Source organism: Oryzias latipes, chromosome 21 (assembly GCF_053564925.1).
Source record: "Oryzias latipes strain Hd-rR chromosome 21, Olatipes_Hd-rR_3.1".
Lineage (NCBI taxonomy): Eukaryota > Metazoa > Chordata > Actinopteri > Beloniformes > Adrianichthyidae > Oryzias > Oryzias latipes.
Window position 1 is genome coordinate 6,043,382 of NC_136257.1, and position 18,984 is coordinate 6,062,365.

The following is an 18,984-nucleotide window of genomic DNA, read 5'->3' on the forward strand; positions in this document are numbered from 1 at the left end:
CGTTTTCCAGACATACATATTAAAAAATAACAAAAATATAAGATGTAAATTATTATCACACTGATTTTGCAGCGAGTTTCTATTTTTCAACAGTCCTTGAAAGCATCACGTCAGGCGCCTGTTGCTGCAGCCCGTTAAACCCCGCAGCTCAGTAATGCAGCCAGAGCGCACTGGATTCAGACTGCGCGCCTCCTTCTAGCGGAGTTTCGGCCCCTGAAAGCTTTCCTCCGCTGGACACCTCCGGACTTTGAGGCAATGCAGCGAGCGGCTGCGCAGTCCACAGCCTGACATGGAGAAGACCTCAGCAGAAGATGACTGCGTGGACTCCGGAGCCGAAACAGGAGGGTGAGTCTAAGGAGTCCTGATCATGATCTCCATGGATCTTCTCTCTGACTGTTGTTGTTCTAAACAGGACTGTAAGGTAAATAGGAACTATTAGGGAAATTACTTGAACCCAATACGCAATGTCAAAAATAAAGTGGCAGCAAAGAGTTAAATGAGTTTTATTCCATGAATTGCAGGCAGTGAACAAACATGAGCGTCAGTTTCTCTCTGTTGGATGTGGTGTAACCTGCTGTGAAGGACCTACTGTGTGTGTTGGTGCGTGTGTGCAAGAGGCTACTGTAAAGTCTATGATGTAAAGGATGGATTCATATTTCTTGGAATTTTTTCAGAAAAAAAGCAGATTTTTGTACTAATCAAGGCTGTGGGTACCTCTAAGACATTCCTGATTGAATCGATTCAAATTCACAAATTCATGACTAGATGTAATGCATGATTTGATTCTATTCAATTAAACACATACTTTTTTTTTTACATTTACGCTTATTTTGTTTGGACAAACTGTTTTATTGGTGCTACTTGAATGCAAGAAGTCGGAAATTCTTGCATCAAAAACAAATAGAAAACACTGTTTTTGCATAAAAAATGCAAATAACCCACATGTTTGAATTTACTTGATCTATCTCTTTTTAACCCAGCCCAAGCATTAAATGACATTACTGTGAATCTGTCCTTTCATTTTTGCAGAAAAGTCAGCACAGTTGCAGACTTTTTTTTTGTGATGAATATCAGTTATTTTGTTATTTCTATGTATTATATATATGTCATTATTCTACATTATTATTTTTATATATTATAAGAGTTTAAACATTATGTTTATAATCAAAATGAATAATTTATTACACCCTATTTCATTACTTGAAAGTATTTTATTTCAGACGTAATAGAAATCCTTTTACAAGAAAGTTATGAATGCGTTGACTTGACTAACGTCAGTTAAATAACTTCCAAAACATTGAGGCAGATTCACCAGCCTTTTCATCTCAACTTATTGTGATCATTTAGGAGATAAGTTTTATTTTTTGCAACAAAAATATCTGTTTTCTTTTAAAGAATAAAATATTTTTAAAAAATGTAGCAAAAAATGATAGAATGACGTTAAGGGTTAACAAAGCAGAAGAAGGGAGAGATGGAGACTTCCCTATAGTAATTTTGAGATACAACTGGAATTGAGCTTCAAAACTTGCTCAGGAGCATTTGTCTCTGGAAGGCAGGGGTTGCACAGATCCCCCCATGAATCTCCTAGGTGAAAGGGAAAGCACAAACCATTCTGGCTTCTTCCCATTGTCCAAAACTATGCGTCGTAGATCAGTTGGTCACTCTAAATTGTCCCTAGGTGTTAATGTGAGTGTGTGTTTTTGTGAGGCCCTGCGACAAACTGGCAACCCATCCAGGGTGGTCCATTCTGTCTGCTTAACAGTGACTGGGATAGGCTCCAGCAACCCCGTGACCCCAAAAGGAATTAAGCAGGTTAACAAAAAGGATGGATGGATGGAAGATACAAACATCCAGTTTTCTCTGTTTTAATCTGCACACCTCCCGAACCATCAACGAACGCTGTTCTCTCTGGGAAATTCAGCTGTTTACCCACAATTCATGCATACTTGGCATTTTCAAATGACAATCATTGGAAGTCCAAATGTCATTTGTAAGCATTTTCATAGCAGGCAGTTTTCTTTGCATTTTATCCAGAATGCAATAGTGTCCCCTCTGACATTGTGGTTCACCTTTTGCGGTATCACTGTTTTGTAGATTTTTGTCAGGGCAATTTTGGAAAAAAAATTTTTTAATTAACAGCGCATTGTGTTCTGCATCCTGATTTGCTGTTGACCTTGTCAATGAATCTCCTCCGTGCCGTATCTGCCATATTTACCTCTTTGATCGCGATCAGATCTTTGTTTTTATTTTATAATACTGGACTTATTTTTCTATGAAGGAATTGAACTTTGAGAGAAAAGTGAATAAAGTGTGTAGTGAGGAGTTTTACAGCCTTAAAACATCTATAATATCCTATTTTGCAGATTTCACCTCCTGCAGAATATTTTGAGATCGTAAGCTCTGCAAATAATTGAGGGAACACTATCAGCAGATGCTTTTATTGTGAAGGAGAAAGTCAGGCTCCCAGATAGTTGTTGGTAGGTAGGCAGCTCAATCCATTAAACTACAGTCGCTCTAGTGACTGGTTCACAGCCCCAGTTTAGGGCCAAGGGCCAGGTGAAAGAGAAAGTCCATGACAAACTTTGTTGTGCTCTATATGTCTTCATAAATGTGACGCCCTGAACGTCTAGACAAAAATGTTTTGCTTTATGCAAGACTGCTGTTGTCTATAAATGCTGTATAACAGCAAAATTGAGGAAGGAAAGTCAATATGAGAACAGTCTAGTAGGGGACTAAATGTTTGTTGGTTGGAGTGTTGAAGATACTACTGGGAAACTAGACTGGACAGAATAACTTTTTGTTTATGGCCCTCTCCAGAATGGGCTCCAGAAACCCCAAAGTGTGTATAGATCGTTGACTTTATATGAGAACGGGACTGAGTGACTCTTCCCCCCTGGCATTCCAAACAGGAAGTACCTGCTGGTTCTAAGAAGCCAAAATCCCACAGACTTCTCTAGAGAAATAAACATCTATTAATCAGTTATTACATTTGTCAGAATAAACATTCTTGCTCTGATAGCTTTTTTAATATTCTCTTGCTAATCCTTATTTTTAATATTTTGTCTAAAGTGTAAGTACTTCAAGTTGTAAACCGACCAATCAGGACACCTCAATGAAATATGTGGTCATCCGTCAAACTATCGAAACATTTGATTGACAACTTCTCCGGAGCTCAATTGGGATTAGAGTGGTTGCCATAGAAACCTTGACCCAGACTGACTTGGACCAATCTCTGTTTACTGACGATTTTTGGTTCCAACATGGCAACGTCCATGAACGTCAGAAAGAAATGGTGACTCAATTGACTTTGTTTTGTAATAATCAGAAGCAAGTCATTTTCTATGGATGATGTCACACTCACACTGTCTAGTTCTCATATAGAGTCAATGGTATGGATTAAGGTTGGATTAAACCATATTTTTACAGGGGAATTTATCTGGAAATATTCTTGGTATAAACCAAAATAGCCTGTCAGTGATTGTCTGCTTTTGACACTAACATGTTTTTTTTTTAAATATAGAAGTATTTCTTTTGTTTGTTATTATTTTACCTCAGCCTTTCCATTTAAATCATGACAGTGGACCTCCCCTGAGCAGAACCAGTGCCTACAACTGTAGATGTGACGGGCCGTAAAGCATACTTATGATTCATCGTTGGAAACATCCACAGGCAGAGCGATTTATTATTTCAAACTTGATTTCTTACCGTCTTCATCTTTCTGTTTTCTTCTTCCGCCCTTCCTCCTCCTCTTGCCTCCCTGTCTCCCCACCCCAAGCAAACAGTAGACGTTTGAATTTGTTCAGCCCTCCTCAGGTCAGATAAACCATTCAGACGAACTTTAGGTCACTCCTCAGTCAAGCAAGTGTGTGTGACCGCACTGCTGCCTGTCTGAGCTTCACTCTGTGTTTATTGTCTTTGGATGGAGATGAATCAAGGCAGCGCCTCCCAGACCTCGAACGGCAGGCCAGACGTTAACCCGCTCTGCTAGGGGAGCCCTGCCAAATACTCGCACCCAAGGGAGCCATCAAAGAGACCTACAACTACACGCATTACCACTCCCAGCATCACTCTGACAAGTCATAAACCTCAAAAAGAACGTTTTTCTCATCATTTTGTCATCTTTTTTCAATGCATGAGTAGACAAGAACGTGACTTTTACAATGTGTTCTTCTGGTAGAAACTTCCGGTAGTTTATAATCAGTTATGTGGAATTCTTAACCCCCCACGCCTCTCTGCTTTCCCCTCCACAGTACCCCAACAACTTTCTCTGTTACCTCTTAGACCTCTTCTCCTCTGTCACTCTTAACCATTCCTCTCTGCAGTGAAAATTCCTCTTGGATAGATTGATAACCTCCTGCTGCAGGAAGCAGCTCTCCTCTCTCCTCCGTTTCCTGGACTTCCAGAGGTCTATTAGTTTAGACGTGGAGTCACAGGGATGAAGAGACAGCGGTCTTTAGCTGTCAGCTGACTCCTTTGAAACCAGTAATCTGTGGCTGTGGAGTTTGTTTAAAACACTGAGGTGAGCTTCACAGATGGATTGCGTAATTATAACCCAAAGAATTCATGTTGACTCCCCTACTTCTCTTCTTTTTTTATCGTGCAATATTTCTTTTCGTCCCTGATGTTTGTAGATCGGATTGAATAAAATAAATAGATTTACTTCTGTTTTAGTCTTTTCACTGATGTTTTTACCCACTCAAAGCAACACAGTACTAATAAAAAAGGATAAAAATGCTTAAAAAATACAATCATATATGTTCAAATACTAATTAAGATCAGATTATTCCTACAAATTGAAACCGGGAGACCCCACTTAATGCTTATCGCAAAGTTAGAAATAAAAACAATCCATGATCTTGTCAGCTGAATTTACAATTTATTTTAATTATAGGCAGATAAAAAAATAAACTCAGCTTTGTAAAATTTCCTAACAAGATTACTATAAGCAATAATTTGTATTTCTAGCGCGCTTGCTTTGTAAAGGGTGTGCCTGCTTCCTCATGGAAATGTTTTTTTTCTGTCTCAGTCTTGGTGCCAAACTATTTTTGATCAACTCCACACTTCAGGAGCCTCATGTGTGGAATTATAGAGCCTTGTGTAAAACTGTATTTATGCATTCAAGTACATGCCGCATAGTAAAACCTTTTTAAACAAGAGAATGTCTGCAGATTTAATGGCATGCCTTCCACTTTTTGCCATAAAGGGATGATAACTCTAACATAACCAGCTGTTTGCATGTAATAAACCGCACTTGATAAATAAACCTTTAATTAAAAAGAAATGCTACTTGAATGATCACCGCTGTACTAGAACATTCATCTCTTTTAATTATAATTTTGCTGTTTTTAGCTAAAAACCAAAAAGGACATTGTTTCTGCAGGAGTTTGTTAGAAATTTGCCTCGTAGTTGTAGGTGGGACTATTGGTGTGGTGTGAGCCTGCTTTCATTTCCCATTATCCCTTTGTTTACACGCTCTCCTGCTAGCTTACAGCCCCTCACAACCCCAGTCAACAAAAATGGCGAGAAATATTGGAGCTATTCAGCTGTACTGTGTTGAGCCAGGTGCCAGGTCGAACAAGGAATTAGTACAAGTGGATGCATCAGAATGGAGCTGAGCTAGGAGCTTGTGGCCTGCCCATTGTACTTGCAACCTCACAATTAAAGCACTATTTTCATCAGAGTAACAGTTACTCTTTTGTTGTGTGTATGGCCTACACATGATTCTAAAAGTAAATATTAATAAAAAACTACTATGACTTAAACCTCAGTCTTAAATCAGTATTTCTGTTAAAATACTCTTTCCTTTGTTCATTTTTATATGTTTTTTTGGTTTTATAAAAGCTCAAATTTGTACAGCTTTCACAGGTCTTATATATTTTAAATTTTTTAATTTGTCCCCCCAAGTTGCCGTTTTTTTGGAGCTTTTTGACTTGGTTGGCTCATACTTCAGTCAATGTGCACCTCTGCATTTCAGGCTTCAATTTAGCAGAATGTCAGACATTATCCGCCCAATGTATACATGGTTTAGGGTTTTAAAACTTCCATTTACACTTCATGTTTCCAATGTGTACACCGCTGTAAGATTTGTAAAGGTGTGCACATTTTCTTCCTTTATAAGTATGTGTTTATGTGCAGCCCAAAAAGTCTACCCATATTTCCATTTCTACACATGATTCACACTCAGTCATAGGACTGCACCCTACTACTGCTCATTTCGAGTTAACAGCAATAGCTATCAAGTCTACAGACACTCACAATGTGAAGCTTCCTTCATCCGACTGTAAGGCAAGGCAAGGCAAGGCAAGTTTATTTGTATAGCACAATTCGTACACAAAGTAATTCAAGGTGCTTCACAAAACAGAAAAATGCATTAAAATCACAATACATCATAGAAATAATCAACGTAAAATTTACTTTAAAAGAAAAGAAAAAAAAATTGAAAATTGATCTAAAAATAAAGGAAGGAAAGGAAAGAAAAGTGCAGATAGGACCTTTCAGTCATATACAGGGCTAAACAGAAATGTTTTAAGTCTAGATTTGAACATGAACACAGAAGAGGCCTGTCTTACGCCTTCAGGGAGGCTGTTCCAGATTTTAGCTGCAGAATATTGAAACGCTGATTCCCCTTGTTTAGTTCTGACTCTGGGAATCAACAGGAGGCCGGTCCCTGAGGTCCTCAGAGTACGAGATGGTTCATATGGCACTAACATGTCAGAGATGTACTTTGGTGCTCGGCCATGGAGAGACTTGTACACAAGCAGAGCTGCTTTGAAGTCTATTCTTTGAGGTACAGGGAGCCAGTGCAGAGACCTGAGCACAGGACTAATGTGATCATACTTCCTGGTTCTGGTCAGGACTCGAGCAGCAGCATTCTGGATGTACTGAAGCTGTTTTACAGCTCGTTTGGACAGGCCAGTGAGCAGGCCGTTACAGTAGTCTAACCTACTGGAGACAAATGCATGAATAAGTATCTTCAGGTCTGGCTTTGACACTATGTTTTTGATTTTGGCAATGTTTTTCAGATGGTAAAATGCCGCTGATGTTACTGATTTGATATGGCTGTTAAAGTTCAGGTCAGAGTCCATGATTACCCCTAGATTTCTGACTTGATTTGAGGGTTTTAGAGACAGAGAATGAAGGTAGCTGCTGACACTTTCTCTTTGTTTCTGTGGGCCAAAAATAATAACTTCGGTCTTGTTTGAGTTTAGCTGGAGAAAGTTGTTCTGCATCCACACACTGATCTGTTGGAGGCAGTGGCTGAGTGAATCCACCGGCCCATATTCACCTGTTGTCAGTGACACATAGATCTGAGTATCATCTGCATAGTTGTGATAAGATATGTTATTAATGCGTATTAACTGCCCTAGTGGCAGCATGTAGAGGTTGAACAGAAGGGGTCCCAGGATCGATCCCTGGGGCAAACCACAAGTCAAGGCCATGTAGTCTGAGACATGGCCTTGACTTGTATGAATTTTAGATTCTAAGTGTGGCTTACTTAAATAGTTTCAAGTAAAATCATGGGCTCATGTTGCATTCAAATACGCATGCCTTTCATTCTTCAATGACAAGCAATCAGACTGCTTAAAATGAAATCCATGCAGGCCACATTTTATTCAAACACACCAATGCAAAGTTATTCACCAGTTTTTGTTGGTTAGCATGCCTGTGCGCACGCAACAGCATGGGGGTTGATTCTTTATTCATTTATTATGAGTTTAGAAAAACATTGCTGTTTAAAGAAAAACACGAGGAAAAAAACACAAAACCCCTTTAAAAATTGTTTATTTTTGCCGTAATTGCAGTTACATTTGGGGGTTTCCATCTGTAAATGACAGAAATTCCAAATATGTTCAGTGAACCATTAACAACAATAAACAGCCATTATGAACTGTGGTTACCTTTTTTTTCAAACACAGTTGCTTGTAATTTACTGTGTAAATAATATGAGAGGAACGCCACCACATAGTAAAGTCTAACGCAGACTTTTGCCTTGTACTTTTAATAGTAAAAACCTAAATGTAGTACATTTTCCTCATTAAGGATTTGCTGAGGGAAAAGTGAAAAAAAAAAAATCTTGATGATGGATTAAAAAGGAGACTTCTTTGCGGGTTTATTGCTTTAACCGGGAAAAATAGCAGTCTTCCGAAGACAGAAGGATGTTATTACATTTCAAATGTCCAAATTCTTCCATGTGGGATCACAGTCTCCAGAAAGTCTGAACATCCTAATTGCTATCTAAAGATTTGTCACTATCTTTGTCACTGAGAAAGAACTGGATTAATTATCAAACGACTTGCAAGATTTTTTTTTTCTTCCCACTTGCTTTTTCTGGCAAACTTCTGAAACTACCACAAGTAGAAAAGAAATGTATAAAACAAACAGTCAGTTGGGAAATAAAAGCAATCCTAACTTCATACTTTCACGAAGAAACTGTTGTCTGCATTTTTGTGGCCTCTCCTGCTGGAGCTCTCCCTATTGTTTAGCAAGATGTCAGCGCTTCATTTGAAATAGGAGCATGTTGTGTGCTGATTAACGTAAAGTGGACTTCATGCTGAAATATAAACTTCTGTCTCCTCCTTCTGTCTCCTCCTTCCCCTCATCCCACGTGTCCAAATGCCCCCTCATGTGCCCCTTTCGCCCTGTTTTCTGTCATCCTCTGCAGGTCTGATTACAGTCCCCTGTCATCAACAAGCAGTAAGTAAAACTAATCTGCTTTGTGGAGCTTGCATAGAGCATCACACACACACAGAGACACACACCTACCCTTAATACACACTGACAACACAAATACACTGAAAGAAACAAATCCAACGTCACATGCAGACAGGAAAACTGTTTTCCTGCAGTTCACAGGAAAAATTGCTGGAAAACTGATTAACTTGATTCAATTCCATTTAAAAAGAATTATTAATAACTTTTAGCTTTATTTGGAACCACGTGGAAATAAATATTTACCGGTACCTTAAATGAAAATGAACTTTAGTCTGCACTGTGTTTTCTTTTCTAAATTTGTGCCAATGTGTTATATTGTTTGCTTTTCCGGTGTCGTTTTTATTATATTTTTGGTATTGCTGTGAAAGTTGTGACATGGTCAGGCGGACAAAAAAACAAAAAACAATCAAATTTAAAGACTTTTGATAAAAAACAACACCAAGTTGCTCATAAATGTGTTTGTTTAGTTGTAACTTATTTTGGTTATTATTTCTTTCTTTACTGCTTGGTTTGCCAGATCCTCACATTTAAGATGTTTTGTGTGTACATGCTCTGGTCGTAGGAAAATACTCACCCACACTACACCCACCAGCTAGAAGGAAGAGGATGCACATTCACAGACATGTTGTCAGTTTTCCCTTTTTTCTGTTGTCCTGGTTATACCTGAACACGCTTTTCAAGAAAAGAAGTTAGTCATAAAACACAAAACCTGACTAAATAATTTGGGCCATAATCTTAAAAACACTTCAAGCTACTAATTCTCAAAGTTTTAAATAAAGAAATACTCAGAAACACAATTTTGAGCATAGTTTTCTTTAAATAAGTCCTCCTTCATCAGAAAAATGTCACAACATCAAAACACAATTTTCATTTGATTGGGTCTTTAAAGATAAAACAACAAGATACTTCACTTCTTTTTTAAAAATATGTATGCACATGATTTACTAAATAGAAGGTTTTTTGTTGTCGCTGTCAAACAGATTTGCTGAAAGGCTGCTTGTAAATTCATTAACAATACATGTTGTGGTTGGGTTAAAGTAATTTGAATCATCCCCCTTTTAGAAATTCCAACCCGGAGATCTCTGACAGCCTGGAAATGCCGGAGTTTGATCAGTTTCTCATAAATACACTGCAGCTTTCTAAATACATGTGTAGTAATCAAGCAGCCTCATAAAATAAACACAAACTGTTAAAGAGAAGCTTTTTTTCTGAGATTTAGGGTGAAGACAATCATCACACTTCTAGTGGTTCGGGCTTTGGTCAAGTCAAGATGCATTGTCTGTTGTATAACTGTCTGGTGCCAAAACAACAATATTTCAGAAAAAGGGGTAATTTGCAGCTGATTAAAGAACATTACAAACAAAATATCTTAAAGTCTGATAACATCTTCTGTCTTTTTGGGCTCCAGTTTTGTACAATTCTTATTGGATACTTGAACCATATCGTCAAGTTTTGTGATACTTTTGTTGCATTGCTGCAAAACTTCAATTGTAACGGTTTTCTTAGTTTCATGTTGCTGTAAAACTACAATTCAGGAAAATAAGAGTGAAGGTTTGAATTACTGCTAGTGTATTAGCCATATATTTATTTAAATTGAATGATATCTATTTACTCCTATACCTATGACTGTGGGACCCATCAAACTATTTAAATACTGAGGTCATGGTGTCTTTCAGTATTTTAAGGATGTTACTTTTTAAGCATCCATTTACTTGTAGTCATTCTTTCTTTCTTAAAATTAAAAAAAAAGAAGAGTTTTAGTGACTTTCTCTTTGTTTAGTTGCCAGAACTGAACTGTGAGTTAAAGTCTACAGCTTATTGTCTTACACTTGGTATGTAGTTTGTTCTGTGTTTTCACAGACTGATAGAGTGAAAATCAGAAATGTATGCCGAGGGGGAAAGACAGATATATGAACTACTGCGACAACTGATTTACTAAAGTTGTGATAGTGACAAACGGCCATTTGTCTCAGCAGCTCTGTGTGTGGCTGCTCACAGTGCCCATGCTGTGTGTGTTTATGCGTTTCTGCATGATTTTCTGACCTAATGTGGTCAGTCTGCACACGAGCATGCAAAATCAGACTCGCCTGTCTCCGAAGAAATACGTCTGGCTTTGGGAGACAACATTTGGATATTTGTACAAGTGGTCCTAACTAGTGACTTTTTGACCCCATCCCAGACCAAACGTAAGCCAAGTGGAGACACAGGGATGCCATGTAAAACCAGTAACACCCGTCGTATGAATTCTGCTCTCTGCTGTGGATCCTTCAAAGTAAAAGTGTTGGAATTTTACCGGATCTATTTATGGATTAAATTTTTTTTTAGTCTATTCTATTTTTTTGTTTGTTTGCAGTTCCACTAATTTTGGAATTTCAGGAGTGGATGATCCAAGAATAGTTCCTCTTTCCATCACGGTTAAGCTAGATCTAATTCCTTTGAGTGTTCACGTGTTCTTCAGCTAAAGATACTTCTTCATAAAAAGGAGATAAAAAGTACCACCATGTCACCATCAGCTCATAAACATAACATCTATATTCTAAAAAACTTGCAATAAAAAGCTGGCTGTTTTTTTTAAAAACAATATTAAAAAAATTTTCTTTAATAAAAGGATGCTTTTTTTGAAAAGTTACAGAAAAACTCCAAAGTGATACAAACAAAGAGAATTTCTAGAGCCCTAAGGCCACACAGACCCTGGAGTATTGGGGACCTTTGGGGTTTGCTGTGTAGCTGCTGGTCATTGGTAAAACATTTTATGCATTCAGTGTTTCCAGTAGAATATTTTATTTTTTGTGATATTTTTATGTCACAGTAAGGTTCATATCCATACTAAATAATATTTAGCGCTAGAATTAAGAGGAAACAATGAAAGACAAACAGAATAAACATATGACTCAACATGTCAGTTAAGAAAATTTGCTAATCATCAAACAAAATAAAAAATAAAGAAGTTTTCAGGTAAATGTTTTTCTAAAATCAGAATAGGTATACTGTTTAAGTTTTTCTCTTGTTTTACCATTTTGACATTACATTTTTGGCCCTGCGACAGACTGGTGAACTGTCCAGGGTGTACTCCACCTTCTCCCATCAGTAGCTGGGATAGGCTCCAGCAACCCTGTGATTTAGTCATGGATTAAGTGGGTTCAGAAGATGGATGGATGGACATTACATTTTTCCAACAGTTTCTTTAGTTAGCTAATCGTGTTCAAATTGAGGTGAATTGGTGATTCTAAATAGTCCCTTAGATGTAAATGTAGGTTGTCTCAGTGTGGCTTTGCCCCTTCAATAGCTGGGATAACGTTCCAGCATCGCTGTGACCCCACAATGGAATGAAGTGCATTCAGCAAATGGATAAATGGAAGTTTAGGTAGTAAAAGTAACAGTTTTAAGTGCCATTCTTATGCCATTGGGGAATCCGTGATGCAGGGGTTGATTTCTAATTTGAAAATTTTAGGTTTGATTCCTACTTTCCCTGCCTGTGTGGCGAAATGTCCTTGGCATAACACTAAACCCCACCTTGCCTCTGGTGGTTATAGCTTGGCACCAGTGGAGCCGCCATCAGTGTGTGAATGGGTCTGGGACTGTGAAGCGCTTTGGGCCTTCAAGGAAGGTAGAAAAGCGGCATACAAGTATATGCTATTTTGGTTGTGTGACATATTTTGATGTTCATTTGGATGTAAAGAGGCTTTGGTTTAAGGATAAATTCCTCCTAAAAAATTGATCCACCTTCAGATATTGAGCCGGTTTACATGCCAAATAACCCATCACTATCAGATTTCTTAAGTTATCCACTTTTCAAGTGACATGTAGACTGTAGCTGGATCGCCTTTAAGCAATTACAACAGCTATCAGTTAATGTAACATTGAAGAAACCTGGGGAGATTTCATTGCATATTTCCTGGCATGCACACAACATTTGATGTTTTGTAGTTTTACATCAGCACACACTGAACATACAAATAAAATTGAATTGAATTGAATTGAACACAGTAGAAGGGGGTTACATCAGGGGGCCAGTTTCTTCTTTGCACATTACAAATGAAAAACGGCAGCAATGTTTTTTTTTTTAACTGATATACTACTTCCCACTTTAGAAAAAGCAGTCCATGCAAAGCAGGGACTATCAAATGTTAACAACAGACCAAGGTTTTTTTTGTTTTTGATGGATGGGGGTTTTGAAAGCAACAGGAAGTTCAGATGTGGCGCCAATGAATGTGACGTCATTGATAGAAAATCAGAATCAGCTTTATTGGCCAACTACAGTGCATATACAAGGAATTTGGCTTCATTGTCTTGTGCTCTCGTGCAAACCAAGCAAGGTATGAGAACGTGTAAACAGGTAAAGAGAAAAAAGGATAAAAAAAAATGCTAATAATATAAAGATAGATATAAGGATAAATAAACATAACTAAACAAAATTGCAACAGTAGTTCCGGTGTGACAGTTCTTATTTTTGTGCTCCGTCCTCTGTGAGTGGTCAGGAGTTCATCAGAGTGACGGCTCAGGGGAAGAAGCTGACTTTATGGCGAGTGGTTTTGGTGCACATTGTCCTACAACGCCGCCCTGACGGGAGAAGGCTGAAACGGTATTGATGAGAGGGGTCTTTTGCGATTCTGACAGCCCGCTTTCTGACCCTGGGCCGGTGCAGGTCCTGAATGGAGGGAAGGCTGGAACCAATAATCCTCTCAGCAGATTTGATGATACCGTTCAGTCTGTTCCTGATCCAAACCAGACCGTGATGGATGTGGTCAGGACAGACACAGTAGAAGATGGTCAGCGACTTGCTTCCGGTTCCATCGAAATGAAGACATGTTTTTGCAATAGAGAAGCTGCCATGTTGGAGCCAGATGGTGTCAGTAAGCAGCAATTGGTCAAAGTCGGTCTGAGTCAATGTTTCTATGGCAACCACTCTCACCGTTTCCCTGCATTCAGCGGCAAGTGGCTCAGGCGGTAGAGCAGGTCGTCCAGTACACAAAGCGTTGGCGGTTCGATCCCTGCTCTCCCCTGCCAGCTGTCGTCTCCCGAGCGAGGCTCGTCTGCAGCTTACCGCTCCCCCAGGGGATGGGTCAAATGTGGAGAATAATTTCCCCATTGTGGGATAAATAAAGTAAAATGTATTTATTTAGGAGTGAGCTTGTTGGTAGCTCACACCCCTACCACTAGAAAGTGGGGTACATGAAATCTGTCAAACATCTTGAATGTTGGGGCCAGTGGGAACCAACACATCTGACTGGTGAGTTTATAACTTGAATAATTTACACTACATAGAAAAACATCAAGAAGGGGTCATTCAGTCCAGTTCTCATATAAAGTAAACGGCAATGACATACAGTTTTTCACCATAAATCGAATTATTGATTTAGATAATTGATTCCCCTTCAGAACTGAATCTTCTGATACATTTTCATAGTCAGGTTGCATCTGAAGGACCTGGAGGAAGTGGCTGGGGAGAGGGAAGTCTGGGCATCTTTGCTTAGACTGCTGCCCCTGCGACCCGGTTCCAGATGAGCAGAATAAGATGGATGGAAGGATGGATGGATGCAGAACTGTAAAAACAGGGACACATAAATATTCTAATGAAAAAAGGACAGTGGAATCAAAATATGCATTATAGACCTTTTTTTCTTTTAGAGATGAATGTTCTGTAAATGTGTACAAGTGGAAACTGGTGTGGAGTTAATGATTTTGGATAGAGGATTGCTTTAAAATTGCAGCTGTTAGCCAAAACAATCACTTTGATGTCACATAAAAAAACAACAATTAACATTACATTAAAAAAAATAACGAAAATAAAACATCAGTTTAATATCTAAATGATCAGAGATTTTTTTTCTCAATTCAAAATTTGGCTACTAAAACCTAAAAAACTTTGCTTTTCTTATTTCTTACTCAAAGTAGGTCAATAACAACTCATTCTTTCCACAAGTTATTGTCGTCTTGCATCATCTGGACCACTTAACACACAGTCATTTCAACCATTTACTGAACTTTTTGATCAAAGATTTTTCCTACTGTTCCTGGAAATGTTCCTAGTTTAAACTTGAAGCCAAATCCAGCCTGTAAAAGCAGTTTTATGAACTGAACAGTTGTAGTTCCAGTGCTGTGGTCATAATGAAATATTTTTAGGGGAACTATGTCAAGTTCTAGTAGTAAATAAATATATGGTACCTTATTTTCTGCTCATTATTATAGATCGCAGGTGTTTCTCTGCTTATATCTTTTCAGCCGCGGATGTTCAGTGAGATGGTCTTGTTAGTAATGTTCAAACCAGTTAACCACAAAGGTGTTAAGAGGGGTTGATGTCAAGGTTTTTGCCAGTGTTCTACCGCAAACTCACCCAGCCGTGCCATGACGAGCGGGGTTTTCAGCAGCAGGGCTCAGTCATGCTCGAAAAAAAATGGGTCCTTTTCCATGTGTGTAAAACTGTGTATTTCAGAATATAACCAAACCTGAGGTCCATACCATCATTCTTCTTCCTCCAAACTTCTCTTAAAGTGGTCTGGCATGTAGGATTCTATCAGAATCCAGGCTAATCCAGGCTAATCTCATCTAACAGTGAATAGAGAAGCGGGGTTTGATTTCTATAAAGCGACATGCTGCTCCAAACAGTTGTTTCTAGCAATGAGAACGTTAGATCATAACTTAACAAGGTGGACAAGGTTGTGGTGGTAAAATGGTGCTTAAGCTGCCATTGCTCTTGTTTTTGAACTTGCTTCCTTTGTAAGGCCCACTCAAACCATGTAATCCGTGCTTTTGTTTGTTTGTTTGTTTGTTAGGCTGGTGTAAAAACTTCATTATCTCCTCAGGCACGGTTAAGTGTGACATGTTAAAGCTGTTCACGGTTCAGTGGATTCAGAGGTGCCACTCTGGTGTGATCTCTAAATGTGCCAGAACACGACTTTCCAGAGCTATGATTTAAATATCTGTTGAGGCTCCAGACCTCCATTCTGCTAGTTTTTTTTCAGAAACCCTGTCCTATCTGCTGCTGAATACCTGAATCAGGTGTTTTTTGCCAACATGCTTGACACCGTCCCTTGAGGCCTGTAGTTTGACACATATGACCATCAACTGTATATGAGAACTGGACTGGGGATCACAATCCAAACAGGAAATACCCACTGATTCCAAGAAGCCGAAATCCCATCGACTTTTATAGAGAAATTTTACATCTATTTGTTCTATTGTATTCTAAAAATCTTTTTTTTAAATATTATTTTTCTGTAGTGCAAGCCATTCAAGCTATTAACTGACCAATCTGATGCCTCCAAAAAAGTTTGTGGGGCCCACTGGCGCCCATGTTGACATTTTAATGTGGATCTCCAACAAGCTCACTCCTGATTGGTGACAGTGGTTGCCTTAGAAACGTTGACTCAGACCGGCTCAGACTAATCAATGCCTACTGATGTCATCTGCCTCTAATGCTGTGACGTCTGTATTGCAAAAAATGGCGACTGAATTGACTTTATTTGGTTGAAGCTGGAAGTAAACCATATACAATGGATGACGTCACACTAACTCGGTCCGGTTCCTTTATATATTCAATGCCTTTGACCTTCATGTTTGAATTTTCCAAAAATGACTCTGCATAAAACCACAACTTAAACCAATTCATCCCTTTTCTATACTAGACAGTGAAACATAAAAGACGCATTTTCAATAAGACCACTTAAAACTATTTTCTCATTGGTAGAAAGTTAAGCAACAAAGTCATGTGCTGAGAGAGAATGAGTAAAAAAAAATCATGCATATACAAAGTTTGCTTCAATTTGTCTAGTGAGTAGCCTCCATGACTAGAAACTGGATGTTTTAAATTTATATAAAAGGTTCTGAATAAGATTTCTAAATGATGAGGTGCGTTTTTAAAATATCAGTTACAGCATTAGTATTTACTTCACAAGTTTATCCTCTATTATTTTATTTTAATTTTTGTGTAATGAGTTTTAAACTTAAGCTCTTATCTTTTAACAATAGATATTTGGTTCTGAGTCTTAAAAAGGTGACGCACTTGCCTGTGTAAAAGCCACACCAGTCCCCACTTACAAAAGAGATCACTTACAGTGACGTGAGCAGTGGCTCTTTCAACAGAGTCACTCTGTGAAGCACCTGACCTGACTGATCAAAGAACACCTGCAATAGCTGAACTCTCCCTTTAAGATGGAGATGCTTTTCTGTGCAGCTCAGGCTGCGATGGAAGGCAGCTGGCATGAAAGTGGTACCAAATGTGTTTCTGCTGCAGTGACAGTGGAACACTGAGGCCAAAATCACTTCTGCTGTCTCTGAGGCGGTTCTGTCTGTCAGCCATCATGCACTCAAAGAAATGAAGAAGAGCTGTAGCAGATTTTTTATGTAAAGTATTTATGTTGAAAATATTAAATTAATTCACTTTCAGTTAAAAAAAAACAAAAAAACAAGAGAGTTACATCACATTTAAATAACAATTTGGGTAATATTTAAAAACGTTAAACAACACGTTAAGCAACGTTTAATAAAATTTAGTTAACACAGTCTATTTAAAGAAAGACATTTGTGCTAACAAGCTTTCCGTTCATCTGACGCATGCGCATCACGCAATAAAATTCGGCAAGAATTTTAGAATTACATTGTTTAGTATTGTTAACTTTAGGGGATTTTAGTAAATGGAAAAAAAAAAGGTTTTCCATGGTGTTCAACATGATTCTTAAATTAAACATAACTAAAAAATCAACTGCACAGTGGCGCAGTGGTAAGTGCTTTTGCCTCACAGCAAGAAGGCCCCCGGTTCAAGTACTCACTGGGGGACCTGAACCAGGTTACTCTAAATTGTTCATAGATGTGAATTAAATGTGACCCTGTGACCTGTCCAGGATGTCCCCTGCCTTCGCTCACAAGTGACCATGATAAGCTCTGGCCACTTCGTTACCCCAAAAGGCATAAATGGGAAGAAGATGAATGAATGAACCATTTGAATCAGGAAAGATCTTAAGAATGCAAATAAAGAAGAGTGTCATTACGTTGCAACAGATGTCCATGAAATAAATCCACAGTATTTGGTAGTTAGGCTCTGGGCCGATGACCTGCTGCATGCTGGTGGGATAAGCTCGGCCCATAGATGAATAAACCCCAAAAGCCAGAAAATGATGGCGGTTGAGGCCAGTCTGTGATAAAGCATTGGTTGGCAAAGTATGGGGGAGGAGGAGGGCCGGCAAAACCTTCTAGAATGTAGAGAAGGGCGGCCCAATCCTGGTCCTTGAGATCTACCACACTGCCTGTTTCCCAGCTCTCCCTACACTTCTTGCTGCTGATTAGCTAGATCAGGTGTGTTGAGTCGATCAGAAAGAAGAGACATCTTAATCAGCTTATCAGCAGAAAACAGTGCAAAGAGCCCTGGAAAACAGGTGAGATGATAAATCTTGCGGACCAGGATTGGGCAGCCCTGATGTAGAGAGATAAACGTATATGAATTTTAAAGCAAAAGTATGATTGTGAATGGCTGAGAAGAAAAATTAACTATTGGTTTAGAGTGAAGGCTTAATTGATATGTGGCATGCAGAGTGAGTGACGTAAGAACCCAGCTTACCCGGAAGCGCGGTAGATCTTCCACTTCGAAATTGTGCTATGGCTTTACTTGAAGTTATTATCATGACAGAAATTGCTGAAGAACAAGTGCTTGTTGGTTTTTTTGGTTTTCAGCATTGTCTCCCAAGTAATTAATGCAAAGTAAAGGTCACATGGCATTCATGAGACTGAACAAGTTAACTTTGGTTTTCTGATTCGGCCTCCTTTTCTGTTGCCCACAACAGTCTGTCGTAATTTATCTAATCTAGCCCCCCACCCCGTCCGTAACAGCATTTGTAAGTCCCAAACAGTGGCTCCATGTTTCAGTGAGGCTGGTTTTATCTTCTGTGAACCTTCAGGCTTGGCGACACATGCATACAGAGCCCTTTGTATATTTCTCTCTGGGAAAGGAAGTTGGGAATTCTCTTTATTTTTGAGCCCCGTTCGTGTTGCTCTCAAAAATACAAAAGCGTGTTGTGTTGAGTCTACTAGACAGGTTCTGATAGTTTGGAGAGAGTTTGGAAATTTAAACTGTTTTTTTTAACCACTGATACATCACCCAAAACAACAATCACTGGCCATACCTCAACTTTACAAAAGCATAATCGTTGTCCATACTCTAACCACCCTCACTTCACTGTAATTGATCATTTTCCATACTGCCAGTGTGCTTGACTTGCATGGATAAATTTGAAGTGCCACACACTTTAAATTCATCCCAACTGATATTTTTGATGTTCT

At 38.7% G+C, this 18,984-nt stretch overlaps 1 protein-coding gene across 3 annotated transcripts in view; it reads left to right on the forward strand.

The window, feature by feature from the left end:
* fam124a (family with sequence similarity 124 member A) overlaps nt 1-18,984 on the forward strand; it is a 40,329-nt gene continuing 21,345 nt past the window's right edge. The window contains exons 1-2 of one of the 3 annotated variants that reach the window (XM_011489266.4): nt 1-345; nt 8,663-8,694. In XM_011489266.4, the coding sequence (XP_011487568.1) occupies nt 290-345; nt 8,663-8,694 (88 nt within the window). In that variant the 5' untranslated portion in view covers nt 1-289. The remainder of the gene's footprint in view (nt 346-8,662; nt 8,695-18,984) is intronic. The other 2 variants (XM_011489265.4, XM_078939725.1) reach the window with 2 other exon arrangements.